A 23,663-nucleotide genomic window follows, 5' to 3' on the forward strand; every position below is an offset into this window, starting at 1 on the left:
TGGCCTCAGCTGCAGATAGACTGTGCGGCTTGGGGCAATAACCGCTCTGCCCTCCCACTGCCACCCGGCAGCCCCACCCACAGAAGGGCCCAGACTTACGGCTTTGGAGGGAGCATAGTGTGTCGGTGATGCCAGTGGAGGCCTGGTCGGGCTCTGGAAGGAAGACGGGCAGAACCTCTGCCCTGTGTCCGGAGGGGAAGACGAGGCATAGATGCGATTCTCTAACCGTTCAGGCTCGTGCTTATAGGATTCCAGGGGAAACGTATGCTGCTTGGTCACTTGGGTGGGTGTTGATGGAGAGGAGGAGAGGCCGGAGGCTGCAGAAGAAACACCAAGGGCGGTCAGAGGTCCGGCCTCCAGGAAGGGACGTCGGGGGCGGTCAGAGGTCTGGCCTCCAGGAAGGGACGTCGGGGGCGGTCAGAGGTCCAGCCTCCAGGAAGGGACATTGGGGGCGGTCAGAGGTCCGGCCTCCAGGAAGGGACATTGGGGGCGGTCAGAGGTCTGGCCTCCAGGAAGGGACATTGGGGGCGGTCAGAGGTCCGGCCTCCAGGAAGGGACATTGGGGGCGGTCAGAGGTCCGGCCTCCAGGAAGGGACATTGGGGGCGGTCAGATGTCCGGCCTCCAGGAAGGGACATTGGGGGCGGTCAGAGGTCCGGCCTCCAGGAAGGGACATTGGGGGTGGTCAGAGGTCCGGCCTCCAGGAAGGGACGTCGGGGGCGGTCAGAGGTCCGGCATCCAGGAAGGGACATTGGAGGTGGTCAGAGGTCCGACCATGGCAGAGGGAGGCTCTCACCATTCCTGGTGCCCAAAACCTCAAATGGCAAGAAGCCAAATTATTCTGAATGTTGAGGAAAAGCTTTAAAAACCAATTTCTAGTCTCTTAGAATCAGCTGTGTCCAGAAATGCCTCACTATCCACCCTCAGTTGTGGGCAGCATCCCCTCATTGGGAACGGGGTTCTCACACAGTCCCGAGTTATCTGGTGAATTTTTACACACACCCTCCAGATGCCGTTTTCCTCCATTCAGCCAAATATCGTTTTATCTCCTCTCCTTCTTTCCCCAGCATGGTGCCAAGAGCAAACGCAGTGGTGCCTTATTTATTGAGGTAAAACATGCGGAAGTTCAGAAAGTGTGCAGCAGAGATGCAGGCCAATGCTGCAGAAGCCATGGGACCATGTACCTGAGGAGGGGGAGGGGAGGGGAGGGGAGGGGATGGATGTGCTATTCCTACCAAAACGTGCAACATAAACAACACCACTGTAAGTTCCCAGTAGCAAGACTTCACTGTAAAGACAAATACCCAAGAAGACTTCAGGGAAAGGGTGGGACTGGAATGGGGTCTAAAGAGTGAAACAGATTTAGATGGTCAGGGAAAGGGAGGGGGCAAATAATGGGAGGGGCAACGGTGTTAGTGGAGGATTGTAGGAAGACTGGAGACATGAATCTTCTGGGAGTTAAAGGTTGTCCACTTTGACTTATTTCTAACTAACAGAAACAAGTCTATTTCTTCCATAGACTTATTTATGTAATTGCTAAGTGGCGAGTGTACGCCTAATTCATTACCATGGTGCTTTTGAAAGCAGAGCTGGAGATGCAGAGGCTCGTCAAGAAGAGGTTAAATAAATCATGGCACAGTTCACAGGCAGAATGTGACCTGTGAATGTGACCTTATTTGGAAACAGGGTCTTTTCAGATCAACCAAGTCTAGATGAGATTTTGCTGGACTAGGGTAGGCCCTAATGCAATATGACTGGTGTCCTTATAAGAAGAGGAGAAGAGACACAGAAACTGATACCCAGAGGGAAGCCCTCATGCTGGCAGAGGCAGCAATCAAGAGCAATGCAGCTGCAGCCAAGGCGTGCTAGGGATTGCTGGCAAACCCAGAAGCCAGGGCGAGGCAAAGAAGAATCCTCCCCTACAGGTTTCAGAGGGAGCGTGGCGCTGCCAACACCTCGATTTTGAACTTCTGGCCTTCAGGACAGGGCTAAATTTTAGTTGTTTTAAGCCACTCAGTCGGTGGCATTTTGTTATAACAGCCTGAGGAGACTGATGCAATGCATGGATTGTGTTCTAAGAGAAGCAGAATTTGGCTTTGGGTCTGATATCTCAAATCTCTCTTTTTTCTTTTTTTGAGACAGAGTTTTCGCTCTTGTTGCCCAGGCTGGAGTGCTGTGGTGTAATCTCAGCTCACTGCAACCTCTGCCTCCCGGGTTCAAGCGATTCTCCTGCCTTAGCATCCCAAGTAGCTGGGATTACAGGCACCTGCCACCAGGCCTGACTAATTTTTAAAAAATATTTTTAGTAGACACGGGGTTTCACCATGTTGGGCAGGCTGCTCTCGAACTCCTGACCTCAAGTGATCCGCCTGCCTCGGCCTCCCAAAGTGCTGGGATTGCAGGCATGAGCCACCGCACTCACCCTCTGATATCTTACATCTTACAGGTAGAAAAATAAACTTTTTAAAATAAATTTTGAATTACATAAGTCAAACGAAAGATGTCAGTGAACATGGCCTATTAAATTACATTTAGCCTAGAGCTGCCTCCTTAAATATTTTAAGTTTGGCCTAAAGGGTTTTCTGTACATTGTGAACTGTAACAGGTGGAGGTGTAAACAGATCGTAGCCTACACTTGTGCCAGCCAGAGTTTTGGCAATCACATGTAGCCAACTGTTCCAACTGTGTTCAAATAAGACAAATGCTGAGCTGTAACCAACCCAGGTGTTTCTGTGCCTTACTTCCGCTTTCTGTGGTCACTTTCCTTTTTCTGTCCATAAATCTTCTTCCACCACATGGCTGAGCTGGGCTCTCTGAGTCTACTCTGGCTCAGAAGGCTGCTCGATTTGCGAATCGAGGGAGGTTTAGGAAGTCACCTATTAGAGAAGGAGCCCCCTTTTCCAGGGAGTCCCTTCAGGAGACTGAGCAGTGTGAGTGGAAAGCCCTCTGGAAGCCCCGGGGTTGGCACTTGGGAGGCAGCTCTGGGTGGAAGCAGGAGGAGATGGTTAGCACCCGAAACTTAAAATGTAAAAGGCCCTCACAACAAAGCCCCAAACTCTTTTGAAAAATAGAGGCCATGTGCAGCGGCTCATGCCTATAATCTCAGCATTTCGGGAGGCTGAAGTGGGTGGACCCCCTGAGGTTAGGAGTTCAAGACCAGCCTGGCCAACATGGCAAGACCCCATCTCTACTAAAAATACAAGTATTAGCCAGGCGTAGTGGCGCGTGCCTGTAGTCCCAGTCACTCCAGAGGCTGATGCAGGAGAATCACTTGAACCCAGTGAGCTGAGATTGTGCCACTGCATTCCATTCCAGCCTGGGTGACAGAGTGAGACTCTGTCTCAAAAAAAAAAAAAAAAAAAAAAAGAAAGAAAAGTAAAAAAAAGAAAAATAGAATCTTTTTCCCCAAAGGTCTGGAGAAGAAAGCCCTGCTTTGAGGTGGGGCGGGGAGGAAGGAGAGGGAAGAGGAAGTGTGGGAAGGTCCTGATGTGGTTCAGCAGCTCTTCAGAGATGGGGGTGTGTCAGCAGGCAGGACCACGAAAGGGCTGCTGGACCATCCAGACCCTTCTCAGGGCCAGGCTCCAGCTGCTTGCCACTGAGAAATGGAGACAGTAGCCAGGGCTCGGGGAGGCCTGCCTGGGGCCTCTCAGGGGGATCTGCAGGGGCAGAGCAAGGAAGCCTTGTGTACTGCTTTGTGTGTAGTGTAGGGCACTGCCTGGGGCCTTAGACCCCAGAGTCACATCCTTCAGTGGTTCCTGCAGAGTCCCCTGGAGGGACCCGTCCTCGTCCCCACAATGCACCTAGGACAGGCTATCTCCTCTCCTGAGAGTCAAGAGGGAATGTTCTCATCCTCTCCCAGCCCCTTCCCCCACTGGACACAGGGCCGTTTCAGTGGCACTTTCTGGGGGCTGTGCCCCTGCTTCCCGTAGGCATGTGCAGGGACCCGATGGGGCAGAGCTGAATAGAATGTGTTGGGGGGCGTTTTAGGTTCAAAAATCTGTGCCACCCCCCACATCCTCATGACCTGTGACAGCCCTGCCGGCAAACCCCTCTGGGGGGCTGGGGTCTTCGTGTGTAAAGGAAGGGGCCAGCCACAGAGAGCTCTAACGCCTCCTCCAGGGACAATGCTGAAAAGTGGCTATGTCCATCCCTGAGCAGGGCATGATCAAAACTAGCCCTGGCCAGGTGCGGTGGCGCATGCCTGTAGCCCCAGCACTTTGGGAGGCTGAGGGAGGAGGATTGCTTGAGCCCAGGAGTTTGAGACCATCTAGGGCAACATGGCAAGACCTTGTCTCTATTAAAAAAAAAAAATTGGCCAGATATGGTGACACATGCCTGTAGTCTCAGCTACATGGCGAGATCGCTTGAGCCCAGGAGTTCAAGGCTGCAGTGAGCTAGGATCGCACCACTGCACTCCCGCCTGGGTGACACAGCAAGACCCTGTCTCACAAAATAAAACACAACACAACAAAATGAACCCAAACAGCACCCATGCAGCCATTGGGCAAAGGCCCAGAGGAAACAGGTACTCTGTGGTGCCTATCTTGGCACCACCTATCAAAACCACAAATGCGCATGTTCCTGGACCCAGTAATTCCATTTCTGGGGCTTTCTTCCATAGACTTATCTGTGTAATTGCTAAGTGTCGAGTGTAGGGCTTATTCATTACCGTGGTGCTTTTAAAAGCAGAGCCTGGAGACGCAGAGGCTCATCAAGAAGAGGTTAGATAAATCACGGCCCACCTGCAGGCACAGGCAGCCGCCATTCCTGTCGGAACATGACAGGGATCCTCGTTCCTTTCATCTCCAAGATGGAGCGGTAAGTGAAGAAAGCCAACTGCAGAGCCATCTGTATCGAATGATACCATTTGTAGTTTCAAAAAAAGGAAAGAGTATCTATATTCTGCCTGTCTGATTTTGCCTAGACTATCTTTGGCAGGATCTGGAAACACTGGCTGTCTCCGGGAAGGGAACAACTGGCAGGGAGAACTTTCATCATATCCCCTGTTTGATTTTTCAGACTTTCTAACATGGGAATGGATTATCCATTCAGAAAATTACTTCTTTTCAGCCACTATTTTGCTTTTGAGCCAAGAGGCTGGCGAAGGCCGTATTTAAGCACTGACCTGCCTCCTGCCCTGCCTGCCCCGACGCGCCCCCCAGTTCTGTGCAGGGATGTCTCCCACGAGGACCAGGACCAGGACCTCTGTCCTGTCTCCCACTAGAGCCAGGGCCACGGCTGTGCCTTCCTGAGCTCTCCTGTCCCTCGCTCTCTTCGAGAAGCTTTTCCACTTCTAACATTCTTCAGGGATGAAGCTTAGTCACTGTTGTGCAAGGGATGTTCACAGCCCATGAAAAGTCCTTGCTAGTTCTTTGGGTACAGAATGTTCATCTTTCGAGTAAATAGTTTAAAGAGAATGCAACTTGACCAAGCCCCTCCCCACACCCCGCCGAGAGCTCTTAAGAACACAAACCACGGCGTCTGCACCTCCCACGGCCCTGTCCCCTTGCAGGCCACCCCCGTGTGAGTACCGGAATGATCCTAACCCAGTCCCAACGGAGGTGAGAGAGGTGGCGGGATGCAGGAGTGAACTTCTGGGGCCAAGAAGATGAGAAGGGGGACTGTTCATCTGGGGGTGGGAACACCTCATTTCCGGTGGGGCTGAATGATTCTCTATCATTGTAATCTTTCCAAGTTCAGAAGCTGCTCCCATCTTTCCACCTGGCCTTCCTGCTCCTTCCTGTTCCTTCCAGAGCTGGTGACTCCTGTGGGGAAAACAGGTGACACTCTGGACTACGGAGGGGGAAGAGAAACTTTTAGGGGAAGGGACAGGTGAAATGCTAAGACTCACAGTGTGTGCATTAGGGATATGTGTGTAGTTTAGGGGCACGGGGAGTGAACCTTCCTGGAACCAAACATACGCCCTATCTGTTGACTGATACCTGAAATGTTTTTAAGAGGGGGTAGAGTCTTGCAGTGTCAACACTTTTTTTTTTTTTTTTTTTTTTTGCATGATGCCACCCTGTTTACGGAGGGCTTACACACTCTGGCTCCATCTGCCCCTCACAGATGAAGAAACTGGTGGCTGGAGAAAGTTCAGTTACTTATCCATGGTCCTTTAGGGAATAAACGGCAGGGACCACACCTCAGCTCCACTGTCCTGACTCTATAACCCAGACACTTTCTGCCACAATCAAACTGGGGTATCACCGAGAGAAAGAACCTAAAGACTTAAAATTACATTTCAGCTGTATGAATTACTCTCCCAGAAGTGGGGCTTCACCAGCCAACAGGAAGGAGAGCTTGGATGACACTGGGTGACTGCAGAGGGAAAGAAGAGGTGCCACAGAAGAGAGGGGCACAGAGGCGGAATGAGCTTGGGACCCCATGTGCTTCCTAAGGTGGGACAGCCCCAGGTAGGGAGGGACAGGCTTCCTCCAAAGAGGTTTTTCTTCCATGCCAGCCAGGAAGGGTAGACCAACAAAGAAGTGACTTCTACTCACGTTTATGCTATTCAATCAGTAGAGAAACAACTGTCTTGTGGAAGTCAGGTAAGGTGGGTAGTAAGAATGATTCCTAAACTTTTTTTTTCAGTGTTGGTATCACTATTCATAAATAAAAGGGAAACAGGGCAATGCTGACACAATCCCTCATTACTTTTTTTGAGACAAAGTCTCACTCTGTGGCCCAGGCTGGGGTACAATGGTGTGATCATGGCTCACCGCAGCCTCAAACTCCTGGGCTCAAGCAATCCTCCCACCTCAGCCTCCTGAGTAGCCGGGACTCCAGGCAAATACCGTTACACCAGCTAATTTTTTTATTTGTAGAGATGGCATCTTACTATGCTGCCCGGGCTGGTCTTGAACTCCTGGTATCAACTCACCTCCTGCCTCAGCCTCCCAAAGTGCTGGGAATATAGGTGTGAACTGCCAGGCCTGGCCCCCCATTACTTTTAAATAGACCAATGTATTTCTTAATCACAAGGTCAACTGCCGAACTCAACCTTGGGTCTGATCAGTAAATGAATAGCTCCTGGACAGCTTCCATGGGCTAAGTATGCTGGGGGTGTTGAGGAAGGGGGTGCTAAGATGGATTAGAGCAAGTCCCTGTAGTCTGTGGGAGACATAGGGACAAAACCAAAAAAAGCAACCCCAACACCACCATGCAATAAAGTCGAGAACCAGGAAAGCAGGGGGAGCTCAGGGAAGAGGAGAAGGCCTGAGGGTGGAGGTGGGAAGGTGGCTCAGAAACCCCAGGAAACAGCTGGGCCCCGATCCTGGAGGAGGACACAGATCTGCCCCAGCCCAGGGGCCTCTCCTAAGGGCCCAGGCAGGACTGGGCCATGGCAACAGTCACCCAAGAAGGCTCTGGCCAAAGGACAGACAGGTGCCCCCTTTCTGTTCCTTCTGAGAAGGCACCTCCTCCTTTCTCCTGCTCCTTAAGGACTTTGTTTAGGACACCGCCAGTCTCTGCAGTGAACAATGCCTTTGATTCTCCCAGGGTGGCAGCCAGGCCTAGTGAACAGGCCCAGTGAGGGAACAGAAACCGCTCCTGGCAGCCACACAGAACACCACGAAAGGGGCTCCAGACACCGGGGAGCCATGGGCTGGTGACTTCACAGGGCCTGGCCCCGCTGGCAGGTGCTGGAGAGGAGGAGGAGGAAGAGAACAGAGGTGCCACCAAAGGGAACTGAGCCCTGCTGGATGCAGAACAGCTATGCTGGGTGGAAATGGAGGCCTGGCTCTCAGAAGCCCCAAGCTCTAGGTCTGGTTTTACCACTAAGTTGCCACGGGCTCTGGGACAAATCCACCCCTTGCCTTGGTAAAAATAAACCAGGTAGACCAGATGCCTATCTGGTGCAATCCGGCCCCTCCACTGCATAAATGGAATGAGCTAGAGCCTCATTCCTGCCTTTTTTATGCATAAGGTCTGGAAAGACAAGAAGGAAAGAATGTATTCTGCTGACTGTTGTTTCAAGAGGCATGAAGTGAGAAGAGCAACCTTTCCATTGACACTGAAGGGAGGCTTTGCTTATACAGGGTTTTGAAACCTCCCACCACTCATCAGAGTGAGGGGCCGGGTGTTGTTCCCTATTTGGAGGGAGGATGGTGAGTGTCTTGAGGGGGAACGGTGGCCCAGGGAGGTGCCCAACGAAAGTGCCACAGCCAGAGAGGCACAGCAGTACCTGTGCTGAGTAGCTGTGGCACACAGAGGGATGCGACCAGCAGGCAGGCGGAGACCCTGGACGGCACGAGACTCCGGGTGGCACAAGTTCAGGCCAGGCAGGTGCCCCAGAACCCAGCCTCTGATGTCTGCTTAGGATTCTCTTTTCTCAAGGAGCAAACCCACTGCTTTGATGTTTTGGCTCTTTGTTTCTCACGTGCCCTCTGGCCTGGCTCCTATACCCTCTCCCCGCATGGCCCCTATCCCCTGCAGGTTTTATCTTCTCCCACCCCTCATTCCAGAGCCCTACCTCCAGGGCTGCTGGAGCTGAGTGCCTGGCCCTCTGACTCCAGAATGGCTCTGGGCAGCGCAGGCAACTGCAGGAGGCTGGGGGAGCCGGGGAAGAGAGGGGCAGTATCCTTAGGGCCCCAGCTGGCCCCTCCTGCCTGCTTTCCCTCCAGTGACTCCTCTTCCCCTGGTCCCTCCAGGCCTGGGTGGTAATGACTCCTGAAACCCTGCTCACACCCCTGGGAAAAGCCCCTTCACAACCCCAGCTGAATGCCCTCGTTTCCTGCCCCCAGTGATACAGTTTCCAGCCTCCACTCCCAAACCAGGATAAGGACTGGCCAGCACCGTGGAAGGAGCTAAGCTCTGGGGACAGAAACCTGGGCTGGACCCTAAGTCACCACTCGCCAGCTATGTGGCCTCAGAGGAGTCTGCACAGAGGCTTGGTTCATTCTTTGAACATCTGAGCTGCCCGTGGGCTTTGTGTGATGAGTAAGAGGTAAGAAGCAAAGCACCCTGGGACACTGAACTATAGGGCCCGTATTCAGTATGGGCAGCTGCCATTGATAGCAGGTGACGTCTCCGGGAGAAGACCCTGCTGGTCAGAAGCTCAGAGCCGGCTCTAGCTGCTGCCTTGCCTGGGGGACAGGAGTGTGACACACCTGAAGTTCAAGCTGCAGCTCACCCCTGGCTGACTCCACCCTGCAGCCCCTCCACACAGGCTCAGCGTGGAGGTGAGAAATCCCAGCCGAGCCCTCTCTGACAAGTTGGGGTCTCCTCCAGGCAGTCCTGGCCATAGCCATCCCAGCGCCCCCAGCCACAGTCAGCCACGATGCACTCTGGAAGCTGTTCCTGAGGGCGTGGAGGCCAGTCCCTGGTTTCTCATCACCTGGAGACGTAAGAAATTGGAAAAAGCTGGACACCCCAAGACAAGCTCCAGGTGCCACACGTCAGTTCATTGAACAGCACCTGGCCCAGGGTGACATTAGGTATCAGTACCACTTAGGCCCAAGAGTCCGCTTCCTCTATAACCCACTGCAGGCTGCTGTTTCATTTGCACAGAGGCAGGAATAGCCTACACAGAGCGGGCCTGCCTGGGCCTTCAGCCATTTCTTCTCTTTCCCCCCAGCCCAAGGTGGGAGTAGCGAGGTCATCTTCAAGACCATTCTACCATTCTCCATATTCTGTTGGTGGACACATTCCAGAATGATCCATTCAACCTGAACTGTTCTACTTCCCACAGCCCCAACTGCCCAATACTTCTCTGAAAGAAGCCTGTCCTCAGGGCCGCCCCACCAACACCCCATCCCATGCTCAGCTTCTCTTTGAGAACTGCTGCGGTAAACAAACATTTCAGCTTCAGCACCCCTTTACACTCTTGAAAAATAGGGTGTTTAATAAGTTTATGGTTGTCATTTATAAGTGAATTAATGTTTAAAATTTTCTGTTTTAATTTCTAATATAGGCTGGGTTTGGTGGCTTAGGCCTGTAATCCCAGCACTTTGGGGGGCCGAGAAGGGAGGAGCTGGGAGCCCAGGAGTTCAAGATCAGCCTGGCCAACATAGTGAGACCCCCATTTCTACAAAAAATAAAAAATTAGCTGGGCATGGTAGCATGTACCCTTGGCCCCAGCTACTCAGGAGGCTGAGGAGGGAGGATTGCTTAAGTCTGAGAGGTTGAGGCTGCAATGAGCCAAAACTGCACCACTGGACTCCAATCTGGGTGACAGAAAGACCCTGTCTCTAAAAAAAAAAAAAAAAAAAATTCTACTATGGTGAATATTGATTCATGTGACCCACAGAAACCAAAGCTCTTTGGGATCCTCATTTTTTAAAAAGTAACTTCTCACCAATCTCTATTTTTTAAAACAAAAAATGGGTGGCATTTTTACTTTTTGCAAACGTCGAATAGCTGGCTTAATCGAAGATGCTAGGTTTATGTATCTGCTAGCGTCCTCATTCCCCGTGAGACGGTTTTGCTCTAAACTCTTGTCTGGGGGGTCCTCAGTCCCTGCCCCCACTGAGTCTAACCCGACATGCTGAGTAGAGCATCTGAGCCACAGAGACAGTTAGGATGCTTCTCAGGCTTCAGTTCCCAAACCTGGCTGGGCCAAAAGTCACCTGGGAGCATTGAGAACGCATGTGCCCATAGGACCATAAGATCCTGACCGACGGGGCCAGGAGGACCCTGGGGATGTGAGCTGTGTGACGTTCCCCAGGTGACGCGGGTGGTTGGACAGGTTTTGGAACCATACCATTTATTTAATCCAACTCCCTGTTTCACAGATAGGAAACGTCTAATTTTTAGTTCCCATTCTTTATGGTCATGCGGTCCCAGTGCCTCCGTCCTGTCTCACAGCTCCCTTCTATGGAAGAGCAAATTCCCTTCCTTCTGAGTTCCCAGCCCCCTGCTTGGTCTCTGATAGGAATGACTCTCCCTGCAGCCAAGGTCAGCCTCATGCAGAAACGCCCTGGAATGATGCCTCGTCCCCGAGTACCAGGCGTTTATGCAGCCGCCAGCCAGGCCAGCTCTCCTGAGCTCTGCTGCTCCTTTCCAGCCAGCTGCTTTGAGACCTTGCTCTGAATGTTCCTAAAAGACAAGTTTCACACCCGCCTGGTGTCCTCCCCACCCCACTCCAGCCCTGCCCTGCAGGACCCCCTCTCTCAGTGGGAGTTTCTGGACTCTGGCCCCTTTATAGCTGAATGGCCCTGGCCCTAGCTGAGCTCACTCTCAATTCATATTTTCATCTGGAGTAAGGTTTCAGGCTGCAGATTTTGGTTCTAGGCTCTAAGAATCTGTTTTATGATCTTATGTCATTGAAACTGTTCAAAATATGTTGGAAAATATCTGAGTGATCTTGGAGTCAAAGCATCATGGCAATATGGAAGGTGAAAAATTATTTCTATTTTAAAAAAAACTTTCAGGAATTTTTCCAAGGTTATTCTCCTAAAAGGAATCCAGAAAATATCCAGTCTTATAGGGCTTTGTATACCCAATAACATTCTGCACCTAGTTATTAAATAGTTGGCTCTAGCATATGGGTATTTACACGGGAACTAACAAAACAGAAATGGTGGTGGAGGGGAGGGAAACGAGAATCTCACAGGGGCTAATTTTAGATCAGTCCCAACTCTGACAGTGCGGTCCCAGCTTCTGCTGTCTGCCCCGTTCCTTCTTCATGCTTGCCTGGAGATCGGAGTTCTACATCATGGACCCAAAACGTTACCCTAGATACTTCGCTTGAGCAAAAGACAACAGCAGATGTGCGTCTTGATGCTGCCACTTAGAAAGCAGTCCCGGGGAGGCACAGGGGAGGCCCCTCTGCTGCTTTGTGAGAGACAGAAATTCTGCAGCAGAACTTTCCCATGTACAATGGTTTCGGAAAAACAATTTGCTAAGAATTTGTCAATGAAAGGGAAATGTTAGCAACCTCAGTCCCTCTAATTATCAGTATTTGTGGAATCACAAAAGCAGCAGGCATTGTTTGGTACTGTGGAGATGAACTCTGCTGAATGTGATAGTCTGGGATGGGCCAGCATGAGAATCATAGGTGGTAAGAATGGGCATGACCTTGGGGGACAAACGTCTCAGAACCTCATTTTCGGTGGAGGAAGTGCAGGCTCTGAGAGGTGAAGTGTGTGGCTGAGGATCTACCCCCCACCCCAGAAGCAGGTCCACAGCCATGACTCAGGTCTTCAGGCCACAGCCCAGAGCCTTGCTCCATTCCAGGAGGTTTCCGACGGTGACCTCATCCCTGTGGAACGTTGGGGAGAAGACTGTTTGTATGGGCGACAGGAAAAAGCACACAGTCGCACCAGGTGAGGTGGGTGCCTGAGGTCAGAGGTGTGTCTGCCTTGGGCTGCCTCTCCGTGTCCACCCTCCTCCCCAGCAGGGCTCCCTCGGCCAGCTGCCAAGGGTGTATAGGGTGGAGCGGGTAGTGGAAGGCCAAGACGTGGCACTTTGGATTTGGAAGGGGAGGGAGGGGGAGGAAGAGGAAATGAGGCCACCCTGGGCTCCTTACTGAGTCAGCATGGTGACTACTGTCATTTCCTAGAAGGAAATAAGGGAAGGACACCAATTCAACAGGAGACCAGAGGGACTTTCATACTCTCAGTTGATGCCGAGTTGCCCAGTGAGCAGGGGAAAGGCTTCCTGGCACTGGCCGCAGGATGGGGCCAGAATATTCCTGGGCAGGAGCGCCCCCCAGCCCATCCTGCCTGAGCATGTCTCAACATGTTCTTAGATCAGGACTAGAGTCGGAGATTTCAGAAAGGTCATTCTAACCTTGATCCCTTCCAGATGGCTGTTTGTAACACAGCATCGTTCATGCCAATTGTCTGGCAAAGCCGGTATACACGGGTATCGCTATGAAGTAAAACAGCAGATCTCACGTGAGGGTAAACTTGGAATTTACCCTGATGAGATAGGGTGTGGGAAGGGTCCAGTGGCTGCAAGGCCCTGGAAGCATGCCTCTTCCAGGGAGGCCTCCGTCCTCAGAGCTTCCACCTGCAACGTCCCTACCCTGTGCTGGCCAGGGAACTCCGCAGCGGGCTCCCCCACTGTGCCCAGGATTCGGACACTGCTTGCTTCCGACTGTTTCCAGTCCCTCTTGAAATTCCTGGTTGTTGACAATTTGTTTATTATTCTAGCTCTTGAGGAAACTTCCTAAAAACTGGGGAAGTAGTTCTTCAACTTTCTTGAACCCCAGGACACTTTGATCATCTGACAAAACTCATAAATGAAGCGTGGGTACATAGATTTCTCTCTCAAATCACTTCGGGGCACTTCTAACTCCCCAAAAGTCAGGTTTTAGGAATCTGTATTCTGAGGGGTCTCAAAACGTTCTCGTGGTTCCCCTCTCCTCCAGGGTGGCCTGCCTCCCTGTTCCAGCGTCTGAGAGGAGCTATACTCATTTTGCACCCTGAACCTCCAAACTCAGAAGTCTCTGAGGAGCCCTGAACAGGAGAAAATGTGGCCGAAAATGAAGTGGAAAATCAGTGTGATAACCAAATCAAGATCACGCCTCGCTGGGACCCTGTCACACCAAAGCTTCCAGAGCATAATCGTTTTAAAAATCTGTAATAGTACCTGGAGTTTTTTCCTGTGCTTTCTACAATTCAGCTCTTTGAGTCTGCTCTGAACCCTTGGTGGTGGCTCACTGCTCATGAACAGATCCCCTCCTGGGGGGCTCCAGTGGCCCCCCACAATGGTCCCATTCCTGAGCTGTTTATCCTCACCCTGGAGGGCTCCCTCTGATCACCCAGGCTCACTGCTCTGGATGAGGCACAGGTGAGAAGGGCTGTGGGTGATGCAGGGAGGGCTTTGAGTCACCGTTCCCTCCTGGAAGTGTATCCCCGGCCATTTCCAGGTGTACAGCTCTCAGGGGAGACAAGAATGCATTGTTCTACCTGGCACGATGGGGTGTGGACCACGTGGGGTATGGGCCACAGAAGCACATTCCCAAACCTCCACTTTGGAGAGCCACATACAGCAAAGCAGGAGAAGGCGGCAGAGGCTGGGATAGGGAGAGCATCTGTGAGTGTGATTCCTGCCCGGCTTTCCCCTTCCTGCCAGGTCTCCCAGGAGGCCAGGTGGCGGCTGCAGCCGGTAGCAGACACTCCCTTCCTGGGGTGCTGGCTGCAGCCGGCTGCCATGGGACTCCAACCAGGGCTCTCCTGGGGCTCTGTTGACTCAACACATCATCTGACGCCACCCCGGCAGGCCCTCTGGATGTCAGGTGCCAGTGAGACGGGTTGGGGAGGCTGGGACGGTGTCCAGACTGCCGCCTCTGCCCCAGAGCCGTTTCCACGGTGCCGTTCCCAGCTCCGAGCTCTCCTCATTCACATCACGAAGGGAGAGGTAGGGATCGTGAGCTCTAGTGGTTGTCTGCCTCCAGTGATTAATCGGTACGATTCTCCATGGAGGAGGAAGAGAAGAGGAAGGAAAGCTGCAGACGAAAGGGAATTAAGCGTGGTGGAAACAAATGTATTGGTTGCATCCTTTCAAAGACGATCTGGAATCTCAAACCTAGGGCTTACCTCTGCCCCTTGACAGCAACAATTCTGGGAGTTCAGGGCCATGATAAAAAATGACAGAATCACACCTGCATTGCTGCTAGTGTTTTTAATAGAGAGGTAACCACTCACCCCGAGGGAGGTGGGAAAGGAGCCCTCTTGCTAGGGAGCTTGGAATTCCTAATGCTTCCTGCGTCTGACGCACAGTAACTACCACTGGTAGAGCTCGCATTGTGGGGAGGGAGAACTCAGCCCTCTGTTTGCATGATCTGAGGGTCTGGAAAGGCCCCTGCCCCCTTCCAGATACCTCATCTACTTGACAAACTTCCAAGATGCCCTGCCCCCCCCCTTCCTACACATTGGTCTTCCCTGAAAGATTCCTGCTTTGTTATTCTTGGTCAATCTGCAGAAGGCAGGCCGGATACTCCACAAAGGACCCAAGAGAGGAGCAGCCGTTAGGAAGGTGCAAGGCTGGGAGGGAAGGACAGGGCCAGGGTTCCTGGATTCAATTGTACCACATCACACATGTTGCCTCCACGTAATTTTCTCTTTAGTGCCAGGTTTCTAGAATCAGTGCATGAAAAATGATATCTGAACTCGATGCTTAGGGGAGCCGGGATTTTTCCACTTATCTTCTGATTCACTCCACAGCTTCAGCATCTATTGTCAGCTAAGCTCATCTTCTGTGAAGCCCTCACTGGTTTCTAGAGTAAATCATTCCTCCTTTTCATACACTTAGCACATTCCAACGTTATCAAATGATAGAGTGCTGGGTTGTTTCTTGATGCATCTCGGGTCTTCCACTAAGCGTGAATGGCCATGAGTCTTGCTTATCGCTATCCCATGGGGCCTGGCGCACTGTCCCAGCTCAAGAAAGATTTGCACAGCTTGCTTTGTACATAGTGCTCAACAAGTAGACAAATCTAACTTTAAATCTTAAGCTCTTTAAAATACACCATTAAGAAAACGAAAGAAGAAACATGGCAGAGCAAAAACACAGCTATCTCTCTGTGTCTGCAGGGAATTGATTCCAGAACCCCTCTCAGGCACCAAAGTCCAGGATGCTCAAGTCCCCAGTATAAAATGGTGTAATATGTGCATATGACCTATACACACCCTCCTATTATCTCTTTTATACACCCTCCTTTAAATTATCTCTGGATTACTTATAATATCTAATATAATGGAAATGCTACGCAAATAATTATTATGCTGTGTTGGTTTTTCATCTGTATTTTTATTGTTGTATTATTATTTTTATTATTTTTTCCCCTGAATATTTTTGATCTGCAATTGGTTGAAGCTGAGGAGGTGAAACCTGTGGATATGGAGGGCTGACTGTATTGCAAAACACATATATGATAAAGGACTTGTAGCAGAGTATATAAAGAACTCTCAAAACTCAGTAACAACAACAACAACAAAAATTTCTCAGTAAAAAAAAAAAAGTGGACAGAAGATTTAAACAGATACTTCAGCAAAGAAGATATACAGATGACAAATAACAATATGACGTTCACTATCATTAATCTTTAGGGATATACAAATTAAAACTACAATGAAACATCACTATACCTACTAGACCAGCTAACATCTACAAAAACCTGACAATGCTAAGTGCTGACAAGGATTTGGAACAACGGGAACTCTCATATGTCACTGGTGGAAATACAAACAACATAGCCATTTTGGAAAATAGTTTGATAGCTTCTTCTGTGGTTATACATTTACCATACAACCTAGCAATGCCACTCTTAGAAGATATGAAACCTTGTTCACACAAAATCCTGAATGCAATGTTTTCAGTGGCTTTATTCATACTTGCCCCAAACTGGAGACAACTCAAACATCCTTCAACTGGTGAATTAATAAACTAGTACAGCACTTTGGGAGGTTGAAGCAGAAGGATCACTTGAAGCCAGGAGTTCAAGACCAGCCTAGGCAACATAGTGGGACCCCATCTCTACAAAAAATAAAAAAAGTTGGCTGGGTGCAGTGGCACGCTCCTGTTGTCCCAGCTGCTTGGGAGGCTGAGGTAGGAGGATTACTTAAGTCTGGGAGTTCGAGGCTGCAGTGAGTCACGACTGTGCCACTGCACTACAGCCTGGGCGACAAAGTGAAACCCTGTCTCAAAAAAAACAAAAACAAAAACAAAAACAGAAAACAAACCAAAAAACTGGTGCATCTATACAATAGAACACTACTCAGTAATAAAAAGGAAAGAACTCTTGATATATGCAACACAATGAATTAATCTCAAATGCATTTTTCTAAGTGAAAGAAGCCAGGTCCAAATATACACATACTATGTATTTCCATTTATACAACATTCTGGAAAAAGCAAAATTATAGCAGACAGAAAAAAAAGTCAGTGTTTGCTGAGGATGAGGGGAGAAATTGACTATAAAAAGGGATGCGGAAATTTCTTTGGGTGTTGGAATTGTTCTATGTCTTGACGGTGGTGCTGATTACACAACTGCAGATGTTTCTCAAAACTCTCAGAATAGCACATTTTTTTTTAAGAAGGGTGAGTTTTACTCTATGTAACTCAGAGCTAAATAATCCTGACTTTTAAAACAGTGCTCTAACATAAGTTCGGGGGGTCGTCTCTGCAATGGGCAAAGCAGGTGCTTTTCCCCTGGGCCTTGAAGGAGGGACAGGCAGGGCTCGGATGGAGATGCCTCAGCATGATGGTGGAAACTTTGCCTCCGCCCTGGGGCCCAAGACCTGCTCACATAAAAATAGCAGCTGAAATCCCTCTCCCTCTGGCCCAAAGGTCATCTCCTGAAGGTGACAGAATGGAGCCATTACCAGGGGCTGGGGGAGGGCGAAGGGGGAAGACGCGAGGTCTCAGAGGCTCAGGCAGCCCGGACCCTGTCACCCAGACACCTCCCTCCCTCCTGGAGACAGCTGTGCTCACACGGCCTGTGCCCCGCCTTCCCCTGCTGTTGGGAAAGGGGGAGGGGGCAGGAGAGAGCTGAAAGGTTAGGCTGGGAGCAGAAAGGGAGATCCTACTCCTTCACCCGCCCTCACCTTCCACCCGACTCGGTCACCCAGCGCTCCCGAGGACAGGGGTCTCTGGTATATCTCTGCATATCCCTGAAAGGTGCGGACAGGGCAATGAGTCTTCTCTACAGGGGCTCTTGGCACAGGTCCGAACATGCAGAAAGCCTGATGATGTCCTGCTGCTCAGGGCAGGCCTGAGACCCGCAGCACAGGAGGCCCAAGGCAGCCATAAGGAGACCCAAGGCCCTCCGAGGGGGCGCACGAGGGGTTCCAGGGAAAAGTGAGAAGGCAAGGCCCTTGCCACGTGGCTGCTCATCCCAGAGAGGCGTTTGCCCTAGGCCTAAACATGCCCCACCCGTCCCTCCTCCAGTCCCATTGCCTCCCCCGGCCATCAGCAGCCACGCCAGACCCACGAGAGGGTTCTATGCAATGGCCGCACCTTGAGAGCTTGCTTTATTTTTAGCTTTAAAAGTTGTGTTTTAAAATCTACATACTGAGTATAAAAATACAAATATCCAAGAAATATGTTAGTAAAACTTTCTGAAGGCTGTGGTCTGAATGTGTGGGTCCCTGCTAAGTCCTTATGTTATTCTACCTGCAAGGTGATGGTGTCAGGAGGTCAGGCCTTGGGAGGTGAGGAGGGTGGAGCCCCCATGCCCTTACAAGAGGGACCCCAGAGAGACCCCTCCTCCTTCCACCATGTGAGGATGCAGCCAGGAGGAGCTGAAGCGGGTCCTCAGCAGACACAGAATCCACCGGCACCTTGGTCTTGGACTCTAGCCTCCAGAACTGTGAGAAAGAAATTTCTGTTCCTTTTCTGAGACGGAGTCTCGCACTGTTGCCCAGGCTGGAATGCAGCCATGTGATCTCGGCTCACTGCAACTTGTGACCCCGGGGTTCAAGCAAGTCTCTGCCTCAGCCTCCTGAGCAGCTGGGATTATAGTTGCTCACCACCACGCCCAGCTAATTTTTTCTATTTTTAGTAGAGACAGGGTTTTACCATGTTGGCCAGGCTGGTCTTGAACTCCCGACCTCGAGTGATCTACCCGCCTCGGCCTCCCAAAGTTTTGAGATTACAGGCGTGAGCCACGGTGCCTGGCCACAATTTCTGTTCTTTATAAGCCACCCAGCCTATGGTATGGTTACAGCAGCCTAAACAGACGAAGACGCTGAGTTAGCTAATTTGTTGATCCAAACACTCCACTCTTTTTAAACATTTATTTTTGATTTTGTTAAAATGCACACAACCTAAAACTGACCATCCTGACCATCTTTAAGTGCACAGTTCAGCAGCATTAACCACACTGCTGTGCAGCCCCCACCACCACCATCTCCAGAACCATTTCATATTACAACACTGAAACTCTGTCCTCATAAAAAATAACTCATTTCTCCCCACCTGCAACCCCTGGCAACCATCTTCTACTTCCTGTATCTGGGAATCTGGCCACTCCAGGGACTTCATATGAGTAACATCCGGCAGCGTCTATCCCTTCATGACTGCATTCTCTCACTACGCACAATGCCCCCAAAGTTCATCCACAAGGTAGCACCTGTCAGAATCTCCTTCCTTTTGAAGGCTGAATACTATTCCCCCACATCTACACACAGCACGGAGGGCTTTCTCTTACAATCCCTCCCGGCTTTGCCATTGCTTTGCTATTGCTCTGTTTCTCCCAAGAGATCGCTGCCCCTCCCAGGTCTGCAGCTTCCCTTTCCTGTGGTGACAGCAACTATGGTTGCTGCCTGCATGGCCTGGTGTCCCCATGTGCCCCCAACGCCGAGGGCCAGGGCAAGGAGTAAGGACATCCGATGTAAACACCGCACCCACACGTTTCCTGGGGATGCCCCAGTCCCTCTGGGTCAGAATCCGTCAGCCTGTGCCCATGCCGGTCCCTTCCCTCTGGGCCACGGTCACAGGACTTGGGTCAGCAGGCCCGGGCAGGGAGGGAGCCCGGGACAACGCCAGACATTCCTGCCCTCCTGCAGCCAAGTTTCCGATGTGCTGTTGCAGGAGTCCTGCCAAGGGTAATGTGACATTTACATGATGCCTGGTGGGGCTGCCCAGTGACATAACAGGGGGGTTGGGGGTGTGTCTCTGGGCACAGAGCCTGCAGCCCGGCAGAGTCCGATGACACTGTGTTGTGTAAATTAAAGCAACAGTCACCTGTTTCTCTAAGTCATGGCTCAAACCTGTTTCCTCTAATGTGACCATAAAATCACACTGCCTGTCACCTTGATCTTTGGGACTCTTCTGTCTTCCTTCTGAAGAAAGCTATTTGATAAACACCCATCCACTTCCTGCAGGCGGCTAAGGCCAAATGCCCTCATGTGCATTCTTTTGGGAGAGTCCAGAGAGGATAAGCCCAGCCGGAAGCAGGCATTCGTGATGGCCTTTCTGTGCACTTGCACACGCAAACATTCTCGTGTGGGTGCCCTAAGTGCCGGCATTGTGCAGGGTGCTGTGGTGGGGGCTGGGAGCACACTGGGAGCAGACGCCATCCCTGCCCTCTTTCAGCTGATTTCGCAAGGACTTCAGGAACACATTCTAGCACTATCACTAACTAGAGTTGCTCACTTAGGAGCAGAGCCTCAGTTCAGCCATCAGTGAAAGGGACAAATCAAATAGGAACTCTTGAACGGGCCGCCTCCCCTGGGCAGCAGGGTGGCGTTGCTTCCAAGGTGTGCCTAAAGCCGGCTCTCTTCTTTGTGGTCTGAGCAGAAGCTGTAAGGCTAGGCCCTGGCCTTGCTCTTAGCTGTCCCTGGCCTACAGACCTTTGAACCAATCCCACTTGGTGGTCTGAATTCTCTGTAGACAGGCGGAAACTGTAGGCACTGCGTCCTGCAGACCTTAGCACAGCAAGAACAGTCTGGTGTTCATCCGGGCGGAGGAAGCAGACCCCACCCTGTGTTTACACAACACCAGCTCTTCAGGGGTCCGAGGGGGTGGGCCTGATGCCGGCATAAGGTTTGATGTTGCCGGCTAGAATCGCCAACACATCCCCGAAAGCCCAGTGGCTTAGCCTCCTATCGGTGCCTCCTCTGCAGCCCCTGCCAGGGCTGCCAGGGCTGCCAGGAGCTCAGCCGGCCTTTGTTCTATTTCATCCCCACCAAATACCTCCTCCTCCTCCCTTCTTCTCCATATTCTTTAAAATTCAGCGCATGATGCTGGCAAGCTTCAGCTGCAGCTCACAGCACTTTCAGAGGAAAACATGGCGTGCCCGGGGCCTTCTCATGGCCATCGTGCAGCCGCCTGGGCAGCTCCCAGCTCCAACGGCAACTGGTAGCATCGGGAGAGTATGGGGTTCCCCACTGGGGCTCCGGGGCAGAGCGACGCCACAGGACCTTGCTGTGGATGTGGCAAAGCATCTGCTCTGGTGGCCTGGGGCAGGTGAGGAAGTGAGGGCTTCTCAGGAGCAGAGCCAGGCCGTCTCTGCAGGCCCAGGCCTGCCGGCGCCTCAGCCCTGACGCCATCATCTCTCCTTTGACTGAGAACAAGGACCTCTTTCCTTGCCTAAATAGCCTATGGCTAAGAGGAAATCACCCCCAGTTACGAGAGGTTTCAGGAAGCCCCCCTCAACCTTCCACCCACCATCATCAAACTTTCAAAAGCAGAGAGTCTGGGATTTTAAACCCCTGTCTGAAAAGTAGGTTTCAGATCCATGGGAAGGCAGGCTCAGGGCAAACCTCTCCTCTCCTTTCAAGTCAGATAAAAACTATCACACCCGCGAGAAGAGGCCTGAAAAGGGGCAGCTGAAGGGAAAGAGCTGGAGAGGGGGGAGCAGCCCGGAGTGTCTCCTCTGGCTGGGAGGGGCCCTGTGGAGCTGGGAGCAGCAGCTCTTGTGAACAGACAGAAGGCCGCTCCTTAGGATGGGGCACTGCCACCTGCAGGCCCAGGCCCTGTTCACCTGCCGCACTTTCCCTGAGAGCCAGGCAGAAAAAGTGGACCCTGCCCCCAGGGCGCAGGCCCAGGGAGAGGCAGGCAGGTGGCCAGTCTGAGTCAGCAGGATGGAGGTGCCTGGCATGGGGAGGGGGTGTGTAGCCTGGGAGGGGCCTTGGGCGGGAGCATCCCTGGGGAGAGAGCCGGAGCCAGTTCCCTAAGGACACGTGAGAACTGGCAGAGAAAGAGCAGCTGCTGGGGAACGGGGGTGGCATGTAGGGAGCTGCACACCCTGGGGTGGTCAGGGTAGAATGGGCACCAGCTGTGGCCCACCAGGCCTGCTCTTGGGGTCCCGACAGGCAGGGAGAAGTGGTGGACCCGTGTCCGAGCATCAGGGGGCGCAGCAAGTGGGCATGCTGGGTGCCCAGCAGGGGTACCATCATTCCCCAGGGGTGTAGAGAGTGGGCCAGGCCCAGAAGCCCTCTGAGGAGGCTCTACCGCCACCTGTGGGACAGCAGGAGGAGCCTGAACTCTGTGGGGCCTTGGAGCAGAAAGGACCTGCCGGAAGTGAGGGTCACGGGAGAGGGGAAGCCCAGGAGCCCCTGGTCCTTGGCTTGGAGAGCTGGGTACACAATGATGCCCAACCCTCATGGGGTCCACACACGACAGGGTGCCTCCAATCCACTGTAGATGGCGATGGGTGAGCAAGGGTCTGACATAACCCCTTGGCTGTGGGGGGCACAGAGAATGGGCACGGCTGGGGCACAGTGGTGCGCTGGGTGCAGGCAGAGGGTGTGGACACAGGGAGGAGGCAGGTGCCGGGAGCAGACATCAGAGCCCAGAAAATGCCACAGAAATCGAGCCTCTCTCCATCCTGCCTTCCAACCTCATCCACCCAGTGGCTCAAGGCTGCCAGGATAAAGAAGGACGGGTGTAACGGGTCAAGGCGAATCCAGGCTTTGAGGTGTGCAGGTACAGAGGACTCTTGTGTGGTCCCCACAGCCATGGGTGCACAGGCCAGCGCGTGCATTCAGGGGACACGGCAACCCCCTGGGAAGCAGGCACTGTTGACGCCCTGTCCCTAGGTCTTACTTCTGAGTTCGCCTGCAGCTGCGGGGGGGCAGTTCCCATGGGCACTGCGGCTTCCCACGCACCTCGACCCTGCCTGAAAGTTTCCTCTGGTGCCCAGGAGCTCCCTCAGGAGGAGTGCTGCCAGCTTGGGGAAGTAGGGGTTTGGTCCCCACAGGGCCACCTGGGCAGACAAATGCCCTTGGGGGCACATTCAGCCAGTACTTCACCAGGTCCCTTGTGAGGCCTCAGCTGTCCCCACTGTCCCTCTGAGCCTCCTCCTGGTTTTTCCCTTCACTGTCCCATCCCCCACCCACTCACCTGTGCTTCCTGGGATCATCGCTGGTATGGTTTAGGTGTTTTGCCCCCTCTGAATCTCATGTTGAAATGTGACCCCCGAGTTGAAGGTGGGCCTGGTGGGAGATGTCTGGGTCATGGGGGCGAATGTCATGGTGCTGTCTTCGTGGTAGTGAATGAGTTCTCGCTCTATGAGTTCACATGAGGCCTGGTTGTTTGAAGGAGCCTGGCACCTCCTCCCTGTCTCTTGCCCTCTCACCATGTGACACTCCAGCTCCCCCTTTGCCTTCTGCTATGACTGGAAGCTTCCTGAGGCCTCGCCAGGAGCAAATGCTAGCACCATGTTTCTCCTAATCCTGCAGCACTGTGAACTGAAATCAACCTCCTTTCTTCATAAATTGCCCAAACTCAGATATTTACAGTGACACAAATGGACTAACACAATCTCCCAAACCAACTCCCTGACCCTTGTCACCAGCTCTGCTTTTGAGGGAATCCACATTACAGGCAGGAGAATGGGTGCAACGGATACCAGTGTCAGCCCCTTGCAGACCTATCCAGATGCAAGGACTTGGCCCTTTGGCCCGCTCCAAGCCACCCCGAGATATGGCGTGGAACCCTAGGAAAACCCACCTCTGCAAGAAGGTCCTGAAATCAGGTCACCTCTCACTACAGTGTAAATGACTGACAGGCTCAAATGGGCCTTGGGAGGGTTTCAGGACAGGGTACAGGAAATGACCCGCAAGTCTACAGAGCCAGTCTGCAAACTCTGGGGAGTGCCCCTCAATGCCCTGAGGCCACCCTTCCTTCTCTGACCTCTGTCCCCATCCCTGCCCCAAGTTGTGTCTCCTTGACACCTGGGATGTAAGCTGTGAAAGCTAAACTGCACTGTAGTTGGAGACTCTTGAGAGACCAAATGAACAGTATTTCTGAAGATCTACCACGAAGGTTG

At 52.1% G+C, this 23,663-nt stretch overlaps 1 protein-coding gene across 17 annotated transcripts in view; it reads right to left on the bottom strand.

The window, feature by feature from the left end:
• The window catches only part of PRKAG2 (protein kinase AMP-activated non-catalytic subunit gamma 2), a 327,100-nt gene that overhangs the window by 121,009 nt on the left and 182,428 nt on the right, over positions 1-23,663 (bottom strand). For 12 of the 17 annotated variants that reach the window (XM_055284598.2, XM_055284600.2, XM_055284599.2 and 9 more), the window contains one exon: positions 100-317. The exons of 3 other annotated variants lie outside the window; for them this stretch is intronic. In XM_055284598.2, coding sequence (XP_055140573.1) covers positions 100-317 — 218 coding nt within the window. Of the gene's footprint in view, positions 1-99; positions 318-23,663 lie in introns of those variants that run through there. 2 more of the 17 variants (XM_055284610.2, XM_055284613.2) reach the window with 2 other exon arrangements.

This window comes from Symphalangus syndactylus, chromosome 6 (genome assembly GCF_028878055.3).
Source record: "Symphalangus syndactylus isolate Jambi chromosome 6, NHGRI_mSymSyn1-v2.1_pri, whole genome shotgun sequence".
Classification (NCBI taxonomy): Eukaryota; Metazoa; Chordata; class Mammalia; order Primates; family Hylobatidae; genus Symphalangus; species Symphalangus syndactylus.